Raw genomic sequence first — 23,791 nt, forward strand, 5'->3', positions numbered from 1 at the left:
TTACGTGCGACATCGAAGGAGAACGACCTCGAGCCGGCCCGATGGACCATCGCGTACGTACGCGGCGCGAATGGCGCGATCCGCTCGCCGAAAATCAAATCGTGACCGATCGAACGCGCCTAGTTCCCAGGCTGCGCCGACAGTTGGCGCGAGCGAGCGACGTTTGAACGTCGAGCATTGCCTCTAATTACCTCGAGAGCATGCCGGCGTTACTCCTAACCTGTATTGGGAGTCCGTTTACCTGCGCGAAGGTGCATTCCAATCGTTCGTAAACAATGGTAAGTTTGATGTTCTCGTTCTCGAGTGTAAAAAAATAGCGCCCCGTTGCTTCTAAGAGTACGTGCGACCGAACTGTTTCAGTTACCCCTGACTCTGCTGAAAACGGCGCAGAACCATCCCATGGTGAGTTCTAGACCTCTCTCTTGCGGCAACTGCGATCTAAAATATACTTGAGAAATTCACGAGCCAACTGTTTAATCGAAATTCTTCGCTCCAGCTGGTGGAACTGAAGAATGGGGAGACTTACAACGGTCACTTGGTTAGCTGCGATAACTGGATGAACATAAACCTCAGGGAGGTTATATGCACTTCAAGGGTAAGAGTCATTAGGTCTGTTCTTTGTGCTGCACTGCTGAACTAGTGCAATACGTTAAAGTGAGACAAGTATTTTTTTCTCACTCTAACTTATCGCACCAGTTCAGCAGTGCAGCTGAAAAGAACAGACCTATCGCTGCATACCTCCTAAGAAGGTTTCTACCAAAGTACATTTCTCGGATCGTTCAAATTGAGATTAAAAGTTACATTCAACAATTGCGACAGGATGGCGATAAATTCTGGAAGATGCCAGAGTGCTACGTAAGAGGCAGTACGATAAAGTATCTGAGAATACCTGACGAAGTGATAGACATGGTGAAGGAGGATATACAGATGAAATCCCGGGGACGCGGCGAGATGAAAGGACGGGGCCAGGGCCAGAGGGGACGAGGCGGTGGAAGAGGTAATTATAAAATCAAAAATTATGCAAATATACTTCCTCTGAGCGATTGACTTTTTTATCCACTTATCCCTTGCATGGCAAGTATGTACATGTCAAAATCAAACGGTACTGTAATCCGAAATACCTTAACGTCATTTCGCTAATTATTGCTGCACGTTATGCATTATTACAGGTACTTTCGGCAGGGGAGGAAGAGGTCCAGCACCGTTGGGACGCGGTGGTGGCACGCAAGTCGGGAACAAAGCACAGAATAAACCAAGGCCTAAATAAAACCAAATACTATTTTTATTTCATCGTTTCATCCCGTGCGATTACCTCGATTACTGGCACTCTCAGCGAGTTTCATTCTTGATTTATATAATCCTGTATGTGGAAGTATCTTGTACCTGAGAGTTCGATTTAGGATTTAGGAATTACAAAAGCATGTAATGCTGAATAACATTGATTTGATGGTACAATTGTACGCTGCATTAGCTACGTAGAATCAAACATGATTGCATGTTGCACATTTACATATTTTTCTTGTATTGCACATTTAAAAATCTGCGAATACCTTCTTTTGTAATTCCCTTCTACAAACTGCAGTAATTAGAGATCACGAAAGCATGTTTTGAATTATTTGTGATAATAGGATTTAGGAAAAAGAGGAGAGAGGCAAAGTAAAAGCGCCCGTTTCACAATGAATTTGAAAAAAGGAACAATAAATTGTTTACAGAATAAGTTCAATTGATCGACTTTTTGCTGTTCTTTAAATAAAAATTATTAATTTAACCTTTTGTGCTCTGCACGTTTTTGCACATTATTAGCAGTCCTAATTTTTAAAACTTTTTTTAATTAAAATTTCTAGGTGTATTTCCCATGTTGCAATTTCTTTGAGACATGAAAAACAGAAGTTGTGAGTCTAATTGCCGTAACTGCAGTTTGCAAATTAAAGTTATCGTACACGGAAGCTTTATAAAACTTATAAAAATTTATAAAAGACTGTTTTTATTTTAATTATCCAGTTATAGAATTATATAATGACACACTGTACGCAGAGAGAGAGAGATATATATATATATATATCATATCTACTTTGAAAGCCACCATAAATCGTTGGCTTTCAAAGTAGATATGATCATAGCATTACAGTTATAACCGTAATGCCGTATACAACCGACCATATCGATTGTCCAATCACTTTGAATAATAGACACACGTTTATACAAAAAAACGATATCTTGCAGTGAGAGTGCGATTACATATCATTTTCCTTTATATCTTTCTTTTTTACGGTTATTATTATTTTGTGTCTATTCTTACATTGGTGAGTACGTGAAGTAAAAGCTTACTGCAAATAAAAACGGAGCTTATTAGATATGCTATTCTGGACATCGAGTGTTGCATCATTTCCAAGTATATTCAAGTGTTACTCACTTGCAAGTGCTCTTTAAGAAATTTTGTAATCGAGTCGAATTACAAATTTATCGTCCTTCGACTAAAAATAAAAAGATCACGATTAATATACTCTGGATTACATAATCACGAGTTAAATTAAAATTAATTCTCAGAAGGCCAGACTTACTGTAAGAAGCGAGATCTATTTCGTCCGGTAATTCCGTGATATTTACGTCAAATCTTTCCTGGACGTCATTGAGTATCTTGGCGTCATTCTCGTCGCTTACTAATGTAATGGCAAGACCCTGCAGAAAAACAATCGTAGACAAATTAATATATAATGCTTGTTCAACGTTAACACGACATGGAACGTAACATATACTCCGAGCGATTACGAGGAATTGACGTAATTACCTTGGTACCAAAACGTCCAGCACGTGCTACCCTATGCAGGTACGTGTCGGAATCTTCTGGCATGTCATAATTGAATACAATGTTCACGCGTTCGATATCCATGCCCCGTCCAAACAGATTTGTCGCCACCAAAATACGCTGCAAATAATTGTTACCTTTGTATATTCGTTTTCTACATTTGTGCACGATCCGTTCACGTTGTCCACCCATCAGGTTAGAAATCTACGATAAGTTTCATGAATAAATGTAGAGGACTATTTACCTTTTGAAAATCTTTGAACTGTTGATATCTGGAGAGCCGCTCCTCCTGCGTCATGCCTCGGTGAATTCCAATCGCTGGGAAATTCTGTTCTGTCAATAGTTGCGCTAATGCCATACATCTCTGTACTGACTTGACAAATATGACAACCTATGCAGAGCAACATCACGTCGAGAGCTGAATCGCAAGACTTTTATCAACGAATTAAATGTGCATTGTAAAAATTGAGTATTATTTTTATAATTAAATTTCTAATGAAATACTTGAAAAAACGGTTATCAAGACTGGTGAGTAATGATATAATGTAGTCGTCACAATAAAACAGGGAAATCATTGTCATCATGTAAAGGTCCTTCGCAAACTAGAAAACCGTACGTGTACATTCACTAATTCCTACAAATAAACAAACCTGATTAAACTCAAGTACGTCAAGTAGCTCAAACAACTTCTTGTTCTTCTCGTTTTCCTTCAATTTAACGTAATGTTGCTGCAGACCGTTCAAGGTGAGCTTCGCCTCGTCATCGACATATACTTCCATGGGCTGCACAAAGAATGTTGCTCGATAAGAAAAATAAAATCCCTCGAAAGCAATCACGGTGCCTACATAGTTCTCAAAGCGTAGCGACAAGATTCTACGGCTCTCTGAAGTCTGAGTGTACTGTCATTTCGCCGTCTAAGAATCGTGCGAAAGGATCGTATGTGCGATGAAGGGATGATCAGATCGATCGCAAATCTGTAAGTAAACGTATGAAAAGAGAAAAAAAACATTCCCTGATTCAGCTACACGTGCGTTTGCAAAAGTAAAAACTTGGTATTCTCAAAGACTTCACAGACTGTCTGAAAGGTAAAAGCCAAGACGGAAACCACAGTTTTTTTTTTCTGAATGTACTCCCGAGTATCTTCTTCCCTCGAAGAGGAACGTTACCAAGTTCGTTAAGTTACCGTACACATCCGTCATGAATCATCTCGGAATTTCACAAGACTCCCGTATTTCGTATTTCCGTTGCGGAGTTATATCGTGATCGTCGATCGGGATTAATCATACAGATTACATACGGTCCGGCGACTTCCATCTCTGGGTAGTGCCAACAATGAAAACTCGGCAGTTCGCCCCAACTGAACTAAGAAGGCGCACCCATGAGTGAGAGAACGTTCGGTCACATCCGCTGGTCACACCCGACGCCGAATCTGCTCTCCCAAATCTCTGGCACATTGAGAAGATGCCCAGAACTTGACTTGTACTACTGGTTGGTATAGATCTTAGTCGGCTCTCACAAATTTTCTTTTTTTTTAACACTTAGAGTCGCGGACCCGACTTCGTTCACTTGTGCGCGGGTAGGAACGCGATCATGAATAACACGAAGACGCGAGTCCGACTCGTTCACGTGGCTTTACAATTTTCTACGGTGGGAATGGCTCGATACATCGATACGGCACTCTCTCCATTCTCGTCAAATCACTTTTACCGAAAGATTACACGTAACGGCCGTAATAATCGAAATATTTTTTGCACGAGGTAAAAGAGAATCTTAATATTGCGATTGCGTGAACGCGGACAGTACGCTACGCCTCCGTTTGATCGTAATAATCTTTCCCTAGCTGAGCCTATTCGTCCCCTGGCGATCCTCTTGCATCTTCTTTCTTGCATCTTCATTCTTGAAAGTTGTCTTGAGGTCTTCTTGGCCCTCCCACCCGATTGCGAGCCTAACTCTATCCTAACCACCGTTACAATTACCCATAGAAAATGTGCAAATATCCTTCCTCTTTTCTTTCTTATTACGCTATACTCCGATGTATTGGCATCTTTATATTGCATTGCACCGAGAACGCACCGTAGCAGTTAGCAAAGTAAAGGACGTGATGACTTCGAAACTAAATCGGATCTTTCGCGGAAAGCCGTCTCGACCGGTGTCGAGGAATCAACTCTAAACGAGCATGCTTCTTCTCCTCGCGGATGCCGACACGTCCGGAACGAGGCTTTAAACTCGGAGGGAGCAGCGAGGGACGCTACGTTGAGCATGAGTGGTTGGGAGGGTCATGACAGCGCCGTCTCTACGGGAGACGCTTTCGCACGGGATTCATTTTTCGAGCTCTGTACTCGTTCCATCGTACTCGTGCCGTCTAAGTCGCCTAACCCGCGGATGCGCCGACGGTATTTATAGTGTGGGCTGAGCATTGTCCTGGGTACGAATACAGGGCCAACGAAGTAGGAGCAATTGTAGTAGTTCGAAGTGAAGAGGAAGATTGTGTAATTACATCTTGCATGAACTTTTGCAGACTGGACGTATCTCCTTGGACAATGTCGCGCTGAACATCATGACTTGCTTGCTGTGCGGGGTGCTCCGGAATATCTCTTGTACGTCCCGGCGCATATCTGCAACGATACGCACGGCGCAACTGATTACTAATCGTTCAAAATCATCATACACTAGTAAATAGAGAAAACAATGAAGAAGAATCGTTCAGAATTGGTTGGGTGTGTGGTATGCGTAGTCATCATTATCAACTAAGACCTAGCTTTTATCCATCATGTAAATTCTTCCCGAGTCAGTCGGACGAGATTTGTTTTTAAACCATTTAGGACGTACCTAGCAATTCCAGCATCTTGTCGCACTCGTCAAGTATAAAGTGCTTCAAGTGTTTCAGGTTGAGTTTCTTATTCCGGACAAGAGCGAGGATACGACCAGGGGTACCGACGACAATGTGGGGACAGACGGTTTTTAGGAAATCCTCATCTTTCTGAATAGGCAAACCACCGAAGAAAACGCCAACCTGCAACAAAATTAATTTTGTTTTTAAGAATAATTCGAGTTATAACCTGTCGTGTTTACTGATCACTCAACATCACGCGCTAAAGAGAGAAAACACTCGAGAAGAATCGTTCAGAATTGGATGGGTGTGTGGTATGCGTAGTCATCATTATCAGCTAAGATTGGCTTTATCATCATAGATTCTTCCCGACAGTACGATATACATATAAAAAATATATAAAAATTATGAAGCACTTACTTTCACGTGCGGCATGTACTTGCTAAACCTCTCGTACTCCTTGCTGATTTGAAAGGCCAGTTCTCGAGTGTGACACATCACCAAGACGTAGACTTGATTCTCTGTTAACTCCAGTTGCTGAAGTGTCGCCAACACGAACACAGCAGTTTTACCCATTCCAGACTTTGCTTGGCACAGGATATCCATACAAGCACGGCTTGGGGGATACATTCATGTTGCACTGTAATTACAGCAAACGTATTGATAAATCATTAGCATGTCTAATAAGAAAGGCAGGACAGATATCGATAGCAGAAAATATCAGAAATAGTTGTTCGATCACATGGATTCAGCTGTCCCTATCTATCACTCAACGATAGATAGTTCATCATGGTTTACCTAGACAAAGGATGAAATAAGTTATTGCGACGATTCAATTTACCTTCAGATGGATGTTCGAAGCCGCAATCAACAATGGCACGTAGGATCTCGGGTTTAAGGAGGAAGTCCCTGAATCCACTACTGTGGATCGAGACGTACGTTCCCTTTACTTCTTTCTTTGCAGGTACATCTCCACTCCCGTCAACGACTTGCTCAGTCTGCTCCTCATCCTCGTAGTCCAGAAGATCATCGTTGTCTGCCATTGTGCCTTCTACAGTCACACCGACATTTATTGAAGACAAAATAAAATTTCTGAGATACAATAACACGCGAGACGCGTTTCGCCTTTGGAGAATCGAGCGATTTTAATTTTAATAATAAAAATAGAAAGATATTCTGTTAATTAAAAAACGGACAAAGATCGTTCTTGTTACGATGACTTTTGCGCGCGTGCTTTCACGTGTTACCCATTCATCATAAAATAGTGAAATAAATTGCACGAAAATACACGTTTCCATGTTCACTCATACAAAAAAATACGATGCTCCGCTTTCCTCAGTTAAAACTTATATTAAACACCAAAGGCATAACTTTTATCGAGCTTACATCTTGAACGTATCGCGTTCACTTACTACGATTAACGCTACGTACAATTACCAGGAAGCAGCGAGTTGAATATATCGCACGGGAATAACGATCTCGCCGAAAAAGCGTTCATGTAATGGCCGCCGCTTCGATGCTACGATGTTAACCGAAAATTCTACGCACTGCTGACCACGTGATGCCGTTTCGAACGATTTTCAAAAATGGAGCACGTTTATTTAATAACGATGCGATAAATAACAGAACGTCGAGAGAACGATCGTAATTGTAATCGAAACAATCGCAGTTAATGTAACAATATTTTAGTACGTTATCCGGCATCGAACGAGAGACGCTCATGCATCGTGAAATTAATTCCGCCTTGCGGACGTACGTACGATCTAAAGCGGAAAATTGTCGAATTTTATCAAGAGCTACGAAAGCATGAAACGTTATTTCACACATCTCATGAGCGGATCGTTCTCTCTTTAACGACGAAATTTGGATATTATGAGAGCTCCCACTCACCTCACGGGTCCAAAGAAAATAGCGCAACTGCAACGCAACACGGCCGTGTAACAAGAGCAACTGGAGTCCCTCTACTGTGAATATGAAATGTGTAGAACTACACGCATCGCTAGCGACGGTGGCCAATGAGTCACCATAGACATGTAGGGATATAGAGAGTGGGCATTCGTAGTCCATTTTTGTAACTAGCGCTCTCTGATTGGCTAACAAATATCTTCATATTTATTTAGGCTGTTAGCATTTCGTTTGTAGATGTTTCTGTTATAGTATAAACAATAATTTTATCAAGAGCTACGAAAGCATGGAACGTTATTTCACACATCTTATGAGCGGATCGTTCTCTCTTTAACGACGAAATTTGGATATTATGAGAGCTCCCACTCACCTCACGGGTCCAAAGAAAATAGCGCAACTGTAACGCAACACGGCCGTGTAACAAGAGCAACTGGAGTCCCTCTACTGTGAATATGAAATGTGTAGAACTACACGCATCGCTAGCGACGATGGCCAATGAGTCACCATAGACATGTAGGGATATAGAGAGTGGGCATTCGTAGTCCATTTTTGTAACTAGCGCTCTCTGATTGGCTAACAAATATCTTCATATTTATTTAGGCTGTTAGCATTTCGTTTGTAGATGTTTCTGTTATAGTATAAACAATAATTTTATCAAGAGCTACGAAAGCATGGAACGTTATTTCACACATCTTATGAGCGGATCGTTCTCTCTTTAACGACGAAATTTGGATATTATGAGAGCTCCCACTCACCTCACGGGTCCAAAGAAAATAGCGCAACTGTAACGCAACACGGCCGTGTAGCAAGAGCAACTGGAGTCCCTCTACTGTGAATATGAAATGTGTAGAACTACACGCATCGCTAACGACGGTGACCAATGAGTCACCATAGACATGTAGGGATATAGAGAGTGGGCATTCGTAGTCCATTTTTGTAACTAGCGCTCTCTGATTGGCTAACAAATATCTTCAAATTTATTTAGGCTGTTAGCATTTCGTTTGTAGATGTTTCTGTTATAGTTATGAACAATAATTTTATCAAGAGCTACGAAAGCATGGAACGTTATTTCACACATCTCATGAGCGGATCGTTCTCTCTTTAACGACGAAATTTGGATATTATGAGAGCTCCCACTCACCTCACGGGTCCAAAGAAAATAGCGCAACTGTAACGCAACACGGCCGTGTAGCAAGAGCAACTGGAGTCCCTCTACTGTGAATATGAAATGTGTAGAACTACACGCATCGCTAACGACGGTGACCAATGAGTCACCATAGACATGTAGGGATATAGAGAGTGGGCATTCGTAGTCCATTTTTGTAACTAGCGCTCTCTGATTGGCTAACAAATATCTTCAAATTTATTTAGGCTGTTAGTATTTCGTTTGTAGATGTTTCTATTATAGTATAAACAATAATTTTATCAAGAGCTACGAAAGCATGGAACGTTATTTCACACATCTCATGAGCGGATCGTTCTCTCTTTAACGACGAAATTTGGATATTATGAGAGCTCCCACTCACCTCACGGGTCCAAAGAAAATAGCGCAACTGTAACGCAACACGGCCGTATAGCAAGAGCAGCTGGAGTCCCTCTACTGTGAATATGAAATGTGTAGAACTACACGCATCGCTAACGACGGTGACCAATGAGTCACCATAGACATGTAGGGATATAGAGAGTGGGCATTCGTAGTCCATTTTTGTAACTAGCGCTCTCTGATTGGCTAACAAATATCTTCAAATTTATTTAGGCTGTTAGTATTTCGTTTGTAGATGTTTCTATTATAGTATAAACAATAATTTTATCAAGAGCTACGAAAGCATGGAACGTTATTTCACACATCTCATGAGCGGATCGTTCTCTCTTTAACGACGAAATTTGGATATTATGAGAGCTCCCACTCACCTCACGGGTCCAAAGAAAATAGCGCAACTGTAACGCAACACGGCCGTGTAGCAAGAGCAACTGGAGTCCCTCTACTGTGAATATGAAATGTGTAGAACTACACGCATCGCTAGCGACGGTGGCCAATGAGTCACCATAGACATGTAGGGATATAGAGAGTGGGCATTCGTAGTCCATTTTTGTAACTAGCGCTCTCTGATTGGCTAACAAATATCTTCATATTTATTTAGGCTGTTAGCATTTCGTTTGTAGATGTTTCTGTTATAGTATAAACAATAATTTTATCAAGAGCTACGAAAGCATGGAACGTTATTTCACACATCTTATGAGCGGATCGTTCTCTCTTTAACGACGAAATTTGGATATTATGAGAGCTCCCACTCACCTCACGGGTCCAAAGAAAATAGCACAACTGCAACGCAACACGGCTGTGTAACAAGAGCAACTGGAGTCCCTCTACTGTGAATATGAAATGTGTAGAACTACACGCATCGCTAGCGACGGTGACCAATGAGTCACCATAGACATGTAGGGATATAGAGAGTGGGCATTCGTAGTCCATTTTGTAACTAGCGCTCTCTGATTGGCTAACAAATATCTTCAAATTTATTTAGGCTGTTAGTATTTCGTTTGTAGATGTTTCTGTTATAGTTATGAACAATAATTTTATCAAGAGCTACGAAAGCATGGAACGTTATTTCACACATCTCATGAGCGGATCGTTCTCTCTTTAACGACGAAATTTGGATATTATGAGAGCTCCCACTCACCTCACGGGTCCAAAGAAAATAGCGCAACTGTAACGCAACACGGCCGTGTAACAAGAGCAACTGGAGTCCCTCTACTGTGAATATGAAATGTGTAGAACTACACGCATCGCTAGCGACGATGGCCAATGAGTCACCATAGACATGTAGGGATATAGAGAGTGGGCATTCGTAGTCCATTTTTGTAACTAGCGCTCTCTGATTGGCTAACAAATATCTTCAAATTTATTTAGGCTGTTAGCATTTCGTTTGTAGATGTTTCTGTTATAGTTATGAACAATAATTCGTAATTTGTTTGTAATTGAGAATAATTAACATGATGAATAATTTTGAGGATAATATTAATATTTTCAGCCATATGTACATTGTACAAACGCAGAAGCATTTTTCGAGTCAACACTTAATTTAAACAATTCATAATGTAACTAAACAAACGTATCATAATCACGAGACACGTGTAAAAACATTTATGTATTTTTATTAACATTTTTACATTTTTTTAATAGTTACATTATGATCTGTGCTTCGCATTTATTTTATACAAAGATAGATATAATGGTATAAATAACCCCCTCTCCATAAGTGAGGTTTCATATTTGTACATACTTTTTTTTTCCCTTTTGTGTCTCATCATCACGTTTAATGTTAGATATATAAATATCAATATCTCCGTATATATCACTTTTACTTAATTTCAAACGGAAATATTTTCTTCTAAAACGTTCGCCGTTCTCTTTACCGGAAATTTCGTTTTTTTCTTTTTTTGTTACTATTAAACTGCCGTTCACACTGACAAAATCGTACACTTGGCGCAATGTTACGCAGCGGTAAATCTACAACATTGCACGATTGCAAGAATTTTAATGCGACATTAAGTAATCTTCTAATCGTTCAATATTATGATGTTATTTGTTTACTCTACATCGAAATACTGTACACGAATAAAATCTGTCAATACGAGAGCGACGATTGTCTAAGTTTGTTTCATTTCTGCTTCTTTCTTGCTTACAACAAATGTTTTTGTATAGCTGAGGGCTGTCAAATAAGATCTTCACGGAAATAGAAAAGCTACGATTGGAACAATGTACAATTTACGATTTACTCGAATCGAACGCAAAAATATGCCCCATTGCTTCAAGCTGTGCACTTTATCAATATGAGACGCAGCAAAATACATTGATTATTTTCAGTATAGTTCTCACAGTCTCGATTTTTGTCGCTTGCTATATCACTCTCTTTACTTCATCCTCAAGCTGCAATTGAAATCTATCTTGATCACTTGACATTAATATCAAAGGAATTGCAGCGGAATTGATAACAAAGTAACTAACAATCAGGCAACAGTTAGGCACTATTAACAAATTATATATATGCATATGTGTCTACCCTTGACGAATGGCGTAGGCTGCTGGAGTTTTTGTATTGAGATTAATCAATACAGGAAATTAATTTGCTACGAAAAATTATCTTCGAGAAATAATCCGTTATTCCTCGTCGCAGCGCAAAATTATTCATTTTAACCGCGACTATTAATCGAATACTTCAAGGTGGATGCCTTAAAACGTTCAGGGAAAATCGCGTCGGTATATTGCAACGGAAACGCAACGTTTGTGCGTTGTTTAAAAGTGTGTATAATCTCTTTGACATTAATGTCGTACGTTTGCCTGATATAGTAGAGCATAGATGTTGTCCTCTCTTCAACATTGTAATTATTTAAATACCTATTGACATAAGCACGCAGATGAATTTCACCTGAGCCATAATTTCAGTCGCAACGCGTCCACGCCGTTTAAATAATATCGAAATAATCGTTTGTCGCGCACAAATCCAAGGTTCTCATACAGACGTAGCGCCGGCCGGTTGGTGATTTCCGTTTCCAGGACCACCTCGTCCGCGTCGTCCTCCACCATCGCCTGAATGGCCCGCCTCACCAGATTCGAGCCGATCTTCCGTTTCCGATATTTTACGTCGACAGCCAGCATCGCGATGTAGCCGCGCTTTATCACCTTTCTGTGGATGTCCAGTTTGCAGACAATGGCACCGACACACTCGTCACCATGCATCGCCTTGACGAACAAAAAAAGCAAGTTTTCTGTACATTCTGTGCGTAACGGTCAAAGGAATCGAACCAAAGCTGGCCAAGTTCTCGTTTGTTCTTTACACGTTACGTATACCAGCGTTGGTTGAACATGACAACGTTGGAATCTTTAGAATCTCTAAGAGCACACGTACCAGGAAGCACAATTTCGGCCAGTTATGGATAAAATATCTATATGTGTAAATAGAGTACGGTTCACTTAGGTCCTTCTGTATTAATTTCATAATATCAGGCATTTGTAGTTCACTCGTGTAGCTAACATACTGGATATCGTTGTCTTTACTTTCCACAGGTGATGTTTCCGCTTCTTCTGAAAAGGCGAGAAGCAATTATTTTAATTGTACAGCTCCTTGCCTCTTAATATGTAACTTAGTCTAACTCATAATTCATAAAAGTGGAAGAATATTTGTCCAAAGCTATTTGACATTTCCCTCTCGACAAAAGAGATCATTTGAAAGACAGCAAAGTTAGTCGTTACAATAGGCAGGAAGCACTAAAAATACCTCAATTTGCACAGTAAGATAACAATCCTCCTTCCGCTGTCACGTACATAAATTAAGTTTATCAATCGTGCCTGTCGCACAACACAAGCAGGCTCGACAGAGCGCTACGTACCACGTTGGTTTAAATGACTAGTTTCCATTGTTTCGGATTGCGGGGAGAGATCGGTAACGTCGGCAGTTCTTTGCGGGGAGTCGCAGACACCGTTCACTTGCGCTACCCCGTTGACGTGAGGCTCGCTGCGAGCCTCCGTCGCCTCCAAACTCAGACGCGACTTTATGTCTAACGTTGCGATGTCCGCTAGCGAGTTCCGTTTCTTCTCTTTGATTTTCATCGCCGCCGCCTCCGAGTCACTCATCCCCGCGCCACCCACCACCTTGTCGGTTTCCATATCCACGGAATTTTCAGTGTCCCCGCCTTTTTACTCTCGCGAAATTCCACACCGAAGACAGGGAGTCTCTCGGGCCACTCCGTCTCCGAGGCACTGGCTTCTCTCACGGCTGTCGAACGCGCGCGGGACACTGTGGCATGAGAATCTTCACGTGCGGCGCGACGCTTTCAGTCGAATTTTCATAATTACTGCGGGCTAAGCGGTCGCCGGACGATGATTTTATCGCAAAACACGAGCATCCGACGTGAACCGCTGAACGACAGACACCATATTGGATTTTCTGCGCTGACTGCTGAGATTCAGCCATGGTGCACGATTCTCTCGAGACTCGGACAGCGAGTCAGCTATCTTCGCGTTGGTACCAACCGGTTTCAGTGAATTACACTAGAAAAGCACTAGGTTGCACAAGTGGCTCGCGAAGATCCAGATTGGTGCCCATACAGCGCGGCAAGATTGCCGCAATATTGCAGCAACATTTTTCGGCAAGATTGCAACATTGCAGAACCATCGCGAAATGTTGTTGCAAGAGTACTGCAAGATTGCAGCAACGGTAAAATGTCCGCTTTCAGAAATATTGCTACAAAACGTTGTAGCAATATTGCAGTAAAATATACATGCAAACTACTGTGGAAATGTGCCAATATATGGTTGAGCTGGATCTTTTGTGCCTAATAATATATTTCGTGTTAACGTATGTATATTTTTCGCTTAACAAACTATGCAATCACGTAATTAAATTTAATTATGTGATTTCTTCTAGCTTCAACTTGAGACTGCGTTTCAAGACCGATAGCAAACGGTTTTAAAACGCAGTCTCAAGTTGAATCGTAGTTTAAGCGAAGCCTAAGCGAAGACTGTACATAAATTCATGTAAAAAATATTATTAGGCACAAAAGATCCAGTCCAACGATATATTGGCACATTTACTTGATTGTTATAATAATCATGACTAACATTAATATAAATACACACATTATTTTACGTTATTTTAGATTATACACAAGTTGGCACAATAGCTTTAACACGAAGTAAAACCATTCTAGAACACATGGATCTTTTATGAAAAGTTTAAAAACCACTTAATGTATTAACATGCCAACTTGTATGTATAATAACGCATAAGTTTATTTTATTTTAATCTTAGGGTTTGGAGGTAATAGAAATTTATATACATATATAATTAATATAAAAATGCTTTCAATCCTATGTGTATTAAAATTATTATAATAATAAACATTTTTGAATACTTACTCTAATTGTAAGTGACACACAAACACACAATAAAAGTACATGTTATTTTCACTATTGTGAAACAATATTTTACAATGTTGCTGTAACGTGTTTAAACTATATTGCAAATTCATGACTGTACAATATTTCTGCATTTCTGCAACATTGCGCTGCAATGTGCAATATTGCAATATTGCAGCAATGCTGCTGCAAACTTTTGTGCTGTATGGGTGGATTCTAAAATACACGTTTGTCCGTCTCACTGTCTTTCCTATTCTATGCCGAGTCGCATCGTACATACGTGCTCTGTGGGAAAGGTAGAAATTTCAATGGCCGCGTAGACGTAGCCATCTTCTCGAGGTGACGTGTCGCGGTATCTTACTACTTTTCGACATTTCACTCGCGAGAAGATGATTGCGTTTAAACGCGACAAGAAGGAGGAGGAAGACGGTAACTTTTATTGATTGTAACTTTATCATTTCTCGCACGAGCGTAGGTCGCATGCGGAGTAAAAATCGCACGCCGATTATAGGCTAATCTGACAGCTAGTAGTAAACACATTCACGCAAATGTCAATGATTATTGCAATTTTCGATCGTATCGGGTCTCGTAAGAATTGTTTTCACTGTAAATATACTCTTTCAATTATTACGCATTAGAGAATGTAATGTTTCATGCCGAATATCGACGCACATCTTTCATGTCCGATCAGGTGGCGGGAATCCCTTCCAAAACCTGGAGAAGACCACGGTGCTTCAAGAGGCGCGCACGTTCAACAACACGCCGGTGAATCCGAGGAAATGCGCTCACATTCTCACCAAGATCCTGTATCTGCTCAATCAGGGCGAACAGTTGGGCACGACCGAGGCGACGGAGACTTTCTTTGCCATGACCAAGCTGTTTCAGTCACGTGATGTCATATTGAGACGACTGGTCTACCTGGGCATCAAGGAACTGAGTTCTTTGGCCGAGGATGTGATCATCGTTACCTCCAGCCTCACGAAAGATATGACTGGAAAGGAGGACCTGTACAGGGCCGCTGCAATCAGAGCACTTTGTACCATTACCGATGGCAGTATGCTAGCTGCCATTGAACGATACATGAAGCAGGCGATAGTCGATCGTTCGCCAGCCGTGTCCAGTGCTGCTCTCGTGTCCTCTTTACACCTGACCAGCGTTTGCAGCGACGTTGCAAGGAGATGGGCGAACGAAGCGCAGGAGGCGTTAAACTCCAACAACGTGATGGTCCAGTATCACGCTCTGGGTGTTCTCTATCAAGCGCGCAAGGCGGACAAGCACGCGGTAATCAAACTGGTCGCCAAGCTTATGAAGACGAGCCCGAAGAGCCCTTACGCGGCGTGCATGCTGATCAGAATGGCGTATAAGTTATTGGACGAGGTGGACGAGGGCGAGGAACTCATGGGATTCATCGAGTCGTGCCTACGTCATAAATCTGAGATGGTGGTCTACGAGGCAGCGCATGCCCTGGTCAATCTGGGACGCAGCGGCGCTCGAGAGATCACACCAGCGATAAGCGTTCTGCAGCTGTTCTGCGGCTCGCCGAAACCGGCACTCCGCTTCGCGGCTGTCAGAACCCTGAACAAGGTCGCGATGTCTCACCCAGCTGCGGTCACGGCGTGCAATATGGACCTGGAGAATTTGATCACGGACTCGAACAGGTCGATCGCCACCTTGGCGATTACCACTCTCCTGAAAACTGGAGCGGAGAGTTCCGTGGATCGTTTGATGAAGCAGATCGCTACCTTCGTGTCGGAGATCTCGGACGAATTCAAGGTCGTAGTAGTCCAGGCAATCAGGTAAATATAGAAATTTATTTATTCGACCACAAACTGGTTATACAGTGATGACAAATCACGCAACGTTTCGACCCAACTATTTCGGTCCTTCTCAAGCGTGAAAACACCCCAAACTTTAGTTTTACATAAAAGTCGCTTTCTAAAAGGAAAATAAAAAATGAATATTAAACTTATAAATACAGTGTCCAAGTGTAATAAACTTACTGGCAGAAAACAACTTTAACAACTTTCTAAAACTAAAGTGTGGGGTTTTTTCACGCTTGAGAAGGACCGAAATAGTTGGGTCGAAACGTTGCGTGATTTGTCATCACTGTATAACCAGTTTGTGGTCGAATAAATAAATTTCTATACAGGGTGTCCCGGGTTTTAACCGACAAACTGCGGGAGCATATTCTACTAGTGGAAATAAGAAAAAATTCTTATATCGAGTTTGCTTAGAAATGCTTTATTACAAAGTTATGAACCAATATTGAAAACAAATATGAGATAAGTAACATAGTGTAGAATTTGGAAGGTCGAAGATGTTTAATGTTACGTGTATTCACATGTACCAATTTTGATGGAAAATGTGCCACTGCAGTTTCGCCAAAACAGCTGGATACAGTTAGACGGTTGTCCATCGCACTATGCTAGACAAGTTAGAAACTGGTTAGACGAACATTGTGCTCATAGGTGGATTGGTCGAGGAGGACCGGTTTTCTGGCCTCCAAGATCGCCCGATTTAACGCCTCTTGATTTTTATTTATGGGCAACTTTAAAAAATAAAGTTTACAGTACAGAAGTAATCTCGCTTGAAGATTTAAAGCAACGAATTACTAATTCAGTTACTGAGATGCAACAAAATTTTCAGGAATGTCGTACTGTAACAAATTCTGTACTACGTCGATGTCTAGCTTGTATCGACGTGCAAGGACAACATTTTGAAATGCGTCACTAAATCATTGCGTAGATAATTTATATTTTTGTGAAAAAATCCGTTGTTACTTATCTCATATTTGTTTTCAATATTGGTTCATAACTTTGTAATAAAGCATTTCTAAGCAAACTCGATATAAGAATTTTTTCTTATTTCCACTAGTAGAATATGCTCCCGCAGTTTGTCGGTTAAAACCCGGGACACCCTGTATATATTGATTCACTGGTGATAAGAAGGAGTATTATTTGAATCAGGTAAATCTCTCTTTCTCTCTTTTACAAGAGTTGTACAATTTAGCATAGCTTCCGCTTAATGCGAAACTTAGAAGAAACTTTCAATTTCCTGAAACTCGTGTTTTCCAGGGCTCTCTGTCAAAAATTCCCTCGCAAACATGCGGTGCTGATGAACTTCCTCTCCGCCATGCTGCGAGACGAAGGCGGCCTGGAGTACAAAGCGGCGATTGCCGATACCATCATAGCCGTGATGGAGGGCAACGCAGAAGCCAAGGAAGCGGGACTCGCCCACCTCTGCGAATTTATCGAGGACTGCGAGCACATTTCTCTCGCCGTTCGCATCCTGCATCTGCTCGGCCAGGAAGGTCCCACGTCGAAACAACCGTCGAGGTACATTCGCTTCATCTACAATCGCGTGATCCTCGAGAGCGCCAGTGTGCGCGCCGCAGCGGTCACCGCTTTAGCGCGCTTCGCTGCCGCTTGTCCGCCTCTGCTGCCGAACGTGCTGGTGTTGCTGTCGCGCTGCCAGCTGGATTCCGACGATGAAGTGCGCGATCGTGCGGCTTACTACTGCACGATATTGCAACAACAGAACGATCCGACTATACTGCCCCTGGTGCAACCACCCTTGCTGTCCGTGCCATCCCTAGAAAGAGCTCTACGAAATTACATGCAGACGCCTATGGAAGAAGCGTTCGACATTTCTCAGGTATCTCGTGCTTCCCCGAGTTATTTAAATAAAATTGCGATTAAGAACGCGTCGATATAATTCGCACTTGAACGGTGATCAAATTTAAGCAGCATTTGTTGCTTAATTGTGATTGTCATCATGAATTTTTTTACAGATACCTCCAGCTCAGACGATAGAGGAACCAACCCAGGTGGAGGTGCACACTGCGAAACACCCACGTTTGACCCGGGAGGCAAGTTTCATGGATAAATTATCGCAGATTCCGCACCTGGCCATGATCATCCAAGACAGTACGCTGCTGAAATCCTCGCCGGTGTTCGAGCTGACCGAATCCGAGACGGAGTACAATGTCAAGTGCATCAAACACACATTCCCCGAGCATCTCATTCTGCAGTTTGATTGCATAAATACTCTGTCCGATCAACTTCTCGAAGACGTCGTGGTGTCCGTTGAGCCTGCGGACGGGTAAGTGCGCTTATCAGTAACACGTATTGCCATGCGTCTTCAATTTTCTTGCGTACATAGATCGTAACCCGATTATTACTTGCTTCAGTTACTCCGTCGTGTGCGTGGTACCGTGTCCACGATTGCCGTACAACGAGCCGGGAACCACCTACACCGTACTCAAATACCCGGAGGAGATACACGCGAGCGTCGCCACGATGCCTACGACTCTGCGTTTCATGGCGAGGGACTGCGACCCGACAACGGGCATCCCGGACGCGGATCAGGGCTACCACGATGAGTACATGGTAGGAAATCGTCAGTTTGACAATAAAATGAAAGTAACACGGGTACTCGATAGCGGAAACGAGAATCGACATTTGCTCGTACGTACTTTTTAGTTGGAGGATCTGGAGGTGACTCTAGCCGATCAAGTACGGGGATTTGGCAACAGAGGCGTGGACTTCAATACCGCCTGGGACTTGTGCACTACGAGGGGATACATCAAGCTGGAAGAGACATTCGCCTTGGGGGCCTCGGTGACGTCTCTGGAAGGAGCGATTCAGAGCCTCACGGGATTTCTCGGCCTGGAGGCAGTCGAGCGCAGTAACAAGGTGCAGAGCGGCGCGGCCAATCACAATCTGCTGCTGAGCGGCGTATTCCGAGGCGCGAGGGACGTGCTGGCGCGCGCGAGGTTGGCGCTGAGCGGCACGCAAGTCACGATGAAGCTGACCGTCCTCTGTCAAGATGCGGAAGTTGCTGACCTGATAGTCTCGTCTGTAGGATAAATAGCAACGGAATAGATATCTATCCTTCCATAAAATAGATATCTGATACATATGTATCCTTCATTAATTACTGTAAAATAATTGTTATATCGTGTAAGATTATTACGGAATTTGTCAAAGAATATTGCTCGTATTAATATCATGCGATCCTTTCTTAAGGCTGTATAAATCATTACTGAACATTTTCCTACGCGTGAGGTAGTTTGATTTTTACTGTGGACTGGAATCGTCGATAAACGAGTGAATCTTACGTAACGTCACGAATATCCATTTCCCTCGCTTCGATAAATTTCTAAAGTGAAGTATAGAAATAATCGATTCACGCTTTCACACATACATGTATATTCCTTTCTGCAGTTACAAATTTGTTCGTGCGTTTCCGAGAATTACAAAAGTGTTAAATAAGTGTATTATAAATATATTATCAGGTATTTACAAGAGTATTTTGATGCGCGATGCGATTGCCGTACCGTTATTATCGCTCGATTATTTACAATTGCAGTGCTATAAAAGTATAATCTCATGCCACGTAGACGATGAATCCCGTCGTCACGGGGGGTTCACTAAGCAGGTCGACATTTTTCTTCGGTTGAACCGTCAGGCTTGAACGTCGTGGGGACAAATCACCGTACGGCAATGGCGACGAGTAAATGCTTATAAAAAATCTGACGCTACCGTTTATCATCAGTTCTTTGTACGTTTCATACAATTAGCTTCGCGTTTGATCAGCTGTTTGTTCGATTGTTAATACTCTCAAAGCTGCAGCAGTTACACCGCGCTCCACTTTATAAATGCATATGCACATTAAATACGATCGGACTAGCTAGCTATTTGTGCGACTGTGACAATATTACAGAGTAGGATAAAAATAGTTGCTACAAAAAATAAAATTACTGCAAGCTGCTCCTCGTCACATCCTTAAGTAGCATATTGAACGCTGTTAGGGTATTAGTACAAAATCTACTTAATCTTCTCTGAATCGGCGGTGGAAACGTGTTCTAAAAAGATACGTTCACTACCGAGATGTTAGGTGATTTTCTCAGCGAAATGCGTTATTCCGGATCGCACGATCGCGTGCATGTGTTTAATCGACGTTAACGTATTGGCCCGTGACCGTCGCGGTTTGATGGTATCTCCTTCTCCCCGAGAAATCTTCATTCTCCTCGTTCAGTTGAGCCGAGCACGTCTCGACGCCTGGATGCATCGGGGTCACCACGATTTGCTCGTAGTCGTAAACCTTTCTCCTGCAATGACAAAATACAAATTCTACCCCCGAAGAATGCAATGGATTTAATATTAAAAGGGAAAAAAAGGAGACTTTCCGCTTAAATTACTATTAATTTTTATGAACTCATCAACTTAAGATAACGATCAAATTTACCCCATTAGTCGGAGCAACGCGGTCCGAAGCCACTTGAAAAATTGGAATTCCGCGGAAACTCCGGGCTTGACTGCCGGATTAGCGTGGCCGACGTAACTCCAGACGAGGAACACGACCACGATGTTAGCGATAGCGTATCCCCAGTGTACGAGAAACATTATGAACAATTTCACGAGACACTGAAATTTCAACAAAACGTACAAACCATGAATGCATATTTTAATACACCTAAAATATCATAAAAGATTTCCCTTAAGTATGACAAAATTTTATATTTATTAATAATCGTAATATTTGTTTTTTTACTTACGCCCAACAACGAAAACCACCTATTGCACAAAGGACTGTACCAATTTCCCAATTTACTGTGTATGTGAACCTTCCGTTCGGATGCACTGGCTACGCTAGCGTTATCCTCGATGCTCGGCGACGAGTCCACATACACGTTATTATCAGAAATACTGTTGTTCCTCTGCAAATAACAATCGATAAGTTGATGTTCTTCGAAACTGGACAGGAAGAAACTGTCAGATGTACGTTGCACGCGATTTCTCACCGCAAGATTCTTGTGTCTGATCCTCTCGGGGAATAAGCTGTCCAGATCGTTGTCTATATCGGTTATCGAGCTGTGTCTGCTCGCGGAGCCATAGTTCCGATCGAATGTCGGCGACTGCGTGCGGAATCTCTGCTCGCGCGTGTGTCGGAGATCAAACGTTTGCGCGAGAGCGAAGTACGCGTAGTCCAAACACGCGTACGTCAATAGAAAAGGCATCGTCACGATCGGTGCGAGTGTATTGATCTGTCCGGTGATGATGAACGTCAAAGTTACCACGGCAACAACCAACATTGCGTATACAGGTACTTTATTTGGTCCTTTCTGAAAGCAATATGTACGTTCAGCGGTAAACGAATACAAGGCTCTAATGTAAAACGTATGATTTACCCCTCTCTGTAAGCAGCTCATTCCTGGTATGACGTTCTGGCTGGCAATAGACTGGAGAACGCGAGGCGTGCCGTACATAGCGCCCAAACAGCTGCTGAACGACGAAACGTAGAGGCCAGCGAGTAGCATCACCGAGCTTGCCGACACTGTCGACGCGATGGTAAAGTTTGTAAGTAAGGCGCTCCTGATGCAAGTCGTCGCGAGGATCAGTGAGAAGCAAACGTATAGGAGCGTCCTGCAAACAGCGATTGTTTGCAAAATAATGAATAATAAAGCAGAGCAAGTATCAAGAAATTTTTGAAGTGTCGACAATCATTTTTCCTACCCAGTTCCCAAAGCTGCCAAGGTACCGTTCGGGATATCACTGGATGGATGCCTGAGGTCTCCACTCATATTAATTCCAGCCAAGACACCAGTAACTGTCGGAAAGAAGACACCGAACACGGTGAACCAGCTGTATCCATCCTGATAATCAGGGAACGAGTTGTTTCTTAGATTCTCCCACAGCCAGCCGTTGAAACCGGCATCTGCGAGCATATTTAGTGTTACAAGCTCAGCTGTAAAAGTATCTGTATCTTTTCATTTACGCAACAAGGTTTACAGAAATTCAAACTGCAGAAATTCCACACAATCCTGGGTTAAGGAAAATATATGCATGCATAAGATCGTCTTTATGATTGATATTATCTTACCAACATTGGTATGGACGAAACTTCCAACTATAAAATCAACTCCCGCAAAGAGCAGAATCAAGAGAAGGACAAATTGCAATTTTACGACCCACTTAACACCAGCTACGTTGATTACGGATAACAGCACGACGGCTGCGCACGCGAAACCGCGCTGTGCCCAGGCCGACTCCAAACCTACAAGACCGGCCATCGATTCCCCAAAACCTAAAACGTTTAGAGCACAACCCACCGCCTGAAATAAAATCCACAAACCGATTCTTGGAACGCTGAGAGATAAGTGCAAAGTGATTTCACTCGTTATCACCTGTCCGAAGCAGTAAAGCAATCCGATGGAGCCGCCGAATCTCGAGCCCAACACGTGCGACAACAGAAAGTACACTCCGCCACTCTCGACTCTGCATCGCTCGCATATTCCCACAGCTGATAACACTGTCACCAATGCGATGCACACTGCAATCGTTCAAACACGTAATAAACGTGATAATAACAAATATCAATAGATCGTATACCTTTAATTAATATGAATTAATTAATGCCAATTTAATTAACATAAACTAAGCTGTACCTGTACACAGAATGATTAGCATAGCATTTAAAACACCTGCTTGGCCGACTATCCACCCGGATCTCAAGAACACGATCACTCCAAATATGTTAATGAGGCAGGACGTGAAGACCCCGTCCCAGGTTCCAAACAGCACGGGTTGGGAGATGAAGAAGTTCGACTTCCACCAAGGATCCGAGCTCTAGGGAGAGTTACAGAGTGCAGCCGTAGCGTACATTACGTACCACATTAGGAGCATTACAAGCGCTTACGTATTCCTGCGCGAATAACTCGTTCGCGCCAGTCTGATACATTTCCGGGCCAAGCGCATTGTTATTGCCCTCGCTGTCTCGTTTCGCGTTCCTTGGCGCTTCCGGATCGCGCAAACCATACTTGGCCCACTCGACGTCTCGGTGCACCGCGACGTCACCGTTCGAAAGCTTGTTCTCCTCGTTCGAGCCCATGTTTCCTCTCTCTGTGTGCATAAATTACGTCGTCAATTCCGGCTTATCGACGTCCTCGTCCGGATTGTCATCGAGAGCATCAATCAGATCGGCGATATCGTTATCGCGAAATTTTTACATTATTTTCAAGAGCAAGTTTTCCTGCGACTCACTCACGTTTCACGTCAATATCGCGTCTAGGTTAGCAGACGGAATCCACGAAGGAACAATCGACTTGCAGCATCACACGAGCGCGGCACGATAACGTTTCGCGTTTATCAATTATTTTCTCGCTTTATCAGTACGGCGTGCCCGCATTTTCCTCGAATTATCAGTCACTGCTGACGTGTGACAGATCAGGCGAGACCCACCATCTTGAGCTTTCTAACGCTGATCTATGCCACCGACAAGGTGGCGCAATCCTGCTGAAAATCTCGTTCACGAGGTGGCCCCAGGGGGT

General features: G+C 42.6%; 5 protein-coding genes across 9 annotated transcripts; 2 read left to right on the forward strand and 3 right to left on the reverse strand.

Annotated features, from left to right (window-relative positions):
- Positions 1-141: 141 nt before the first annotated feature.
- Positions 142-1,768, forward strand: LOC105286239 (U6 snRNA-associated Sm-like protein LSm4). Its single transcript, XM_011351047.3, has 5 exons — positions 142-278; positions 361-402; positions 497-595; positions 820-997; positions 1,170-1,768. The coding sequence occupies exons 1-5, from the start codon at positions 276-278 to the stop codon at positions 1,265-1,267; spliced, it is 420 nt and encodes a 139-aa protein (XP_011349349.1). The 5' UTR covers positions 142-275; the 3' UTR covers positions 1,268-1,768.
- A 494-nt stretch (positions 1,769-2,262) lies between these two features.
- On the reverse strand, positions 2,263-7,253 carry LOC113563296 (ATP-dependent RNA helicase WM6-like). Its single transcript, XM_026974722.1, is given in 12 exon segments — positions 2,263-2,327; positions 2,414-2,474; positions 2,562-2,679; positions 2,789-2,926; positions 3,051-3,197; positions 3,457-3,605; positions 5,317-5,421; positions 5,636-5,819; positions 6,057-6,244; positions 6,247-6,276; positions 6,478-6,687; positions 7,074-7,253. Coding segments are annotated over 11 exon segments (1,344 nt in total). The 5' UTR covers positions 7,135-7,253; the 3' UTR covers positions 2,263-2,327; positions 2,414-2,460.
- Positions 7,254-10,825: 3,572 nt separating this feature from the next.
- LOC113563238 (N-alpha-acetyltransferase 30-like) lies at positions 10,826-13,505 on the reverse strand. Of its 2 annotated transcripts, none has more exons than XM_026974605.1 (3): positions 12,933-13,505; positions 12,452-12,624; positions 10,826-12,285 (listed from the first exon to the last, which is right to left on the reverse strand). In XM_026974605.1, exons 1-3 carry the CDS (start codon positions 13,207-13,209, stop codon positions 11,968-11,970), a joined length of 768 nt encoding a protein of 255 aa, XP_026830406.1. In that variant the 5' UTR covers positions 13,210-13,505; the 3' UTR covers positions 10,826-11,967. The 2 variants fall into 2 exon arrangements, with proteins under 2 accessions (XP_026830406.1, XP_026830405.1); XM_026974604.1 differs by having other exon boundaries at positions 12,452-12,627; positions 12,933-13,504.
- Positions 13,506-14,737: 1,232 nt separating this feature from the next.
- LOC105286242 (coatomer subunit gamma-2) lies at positions 14,738-19,486 on the forward strand. 2 transcript variants are annotated; one of them, XM_011351055.3, is made up of 6 exons: positions 14,738-14,889; positions 15,152-16,256; positions 17,535-18,114; positions 18,251-18,561; positions 18,650-18,848; positions 18,942-19,486. In XM_011351055.3, the coding sequence occupies exons 1-6, from the start codon at positions 14,850-14,852 to the stop codon at positions 19,326-19,328; spliced, it is 2,622 nt and encodes an 873-aa protein (XP_011349357.1). In that variant the 5' UTR covers positions 14,738-14,849; the 3' UTR covers positions 19,329-19,486. The 2 variants fall into 2 exon arrangements, with proteins under 2 accessions (XP_011349357.1, XP_011349356.1); XM_011351054.3 differs by lacking the exon at positions 14,738-14,889 and adding an exon at positions 14,912-15,066.
- Positions 19,487-19,653: 167 nt separating this feature from the next.
- LOC105286244 (solute carrier family 12 member 8) lies at positions 19,654-23,740 on the reverse strand. 3 transcript variants are annotated; one of them, XM_011351058.3, is made up of 11 exons: positions 23,509-23,738; positions 23,161-23,363; positions 22,910-23,090; positions 22,649-22,794; positions 22,345-22,576; positions 21,978-22,179; positions 21,653-21,887; positions 21,266-21,586; positions 21,020-21,181; positions 20,710-20,888; positions 19,654-20,572 (listed from the first exon to the last, which is right to left on the reverse strand). In XM_011351058.3, the coding sequence occupies exons 2-11, from the start codon at positions 23,350-23,352 to the stop codon at positions 20,413-20,415; spliced, it is 2,010 nt and encodes a 669-aa protein (XP_011349360.1). In that variant the 5' UTR covers positions 23,353-23,363; positions 23,509-23,738; the 3' UTR covers positions 19,654-20,412. The 3 variants fall into 3 exon arrangements, with proteins under 3 accessions (XP_011349360.1, XP_011349359.1, XP_011349358.1); XM_011351057.3 differs by having other exon boundaries at positions 21,020-21,586; positions 23,505-23,740; XM_011351056.3 differs by having other exon boundaries at positions 21,020-21,586; positions 23,509-23,739.
- Between the last annotated feature and the right edge of the window lie 51 nt (positions 23,741-23,791).

Source organism: Ooceraea biroi, chromosome 13, assembly GCF_003672135.1.
Source record: "Ooceraea biroi isolate clonal line C1 chromosome 13, Obir_v5.4, whole genome shotgun sequence".
Taxonomy (NCBI): Eukaryota; Metazoa; Arthropoda; class Insecta; order Hymenoptera; family Formicidae; genus Ooceraea; species Ooceraea biroi.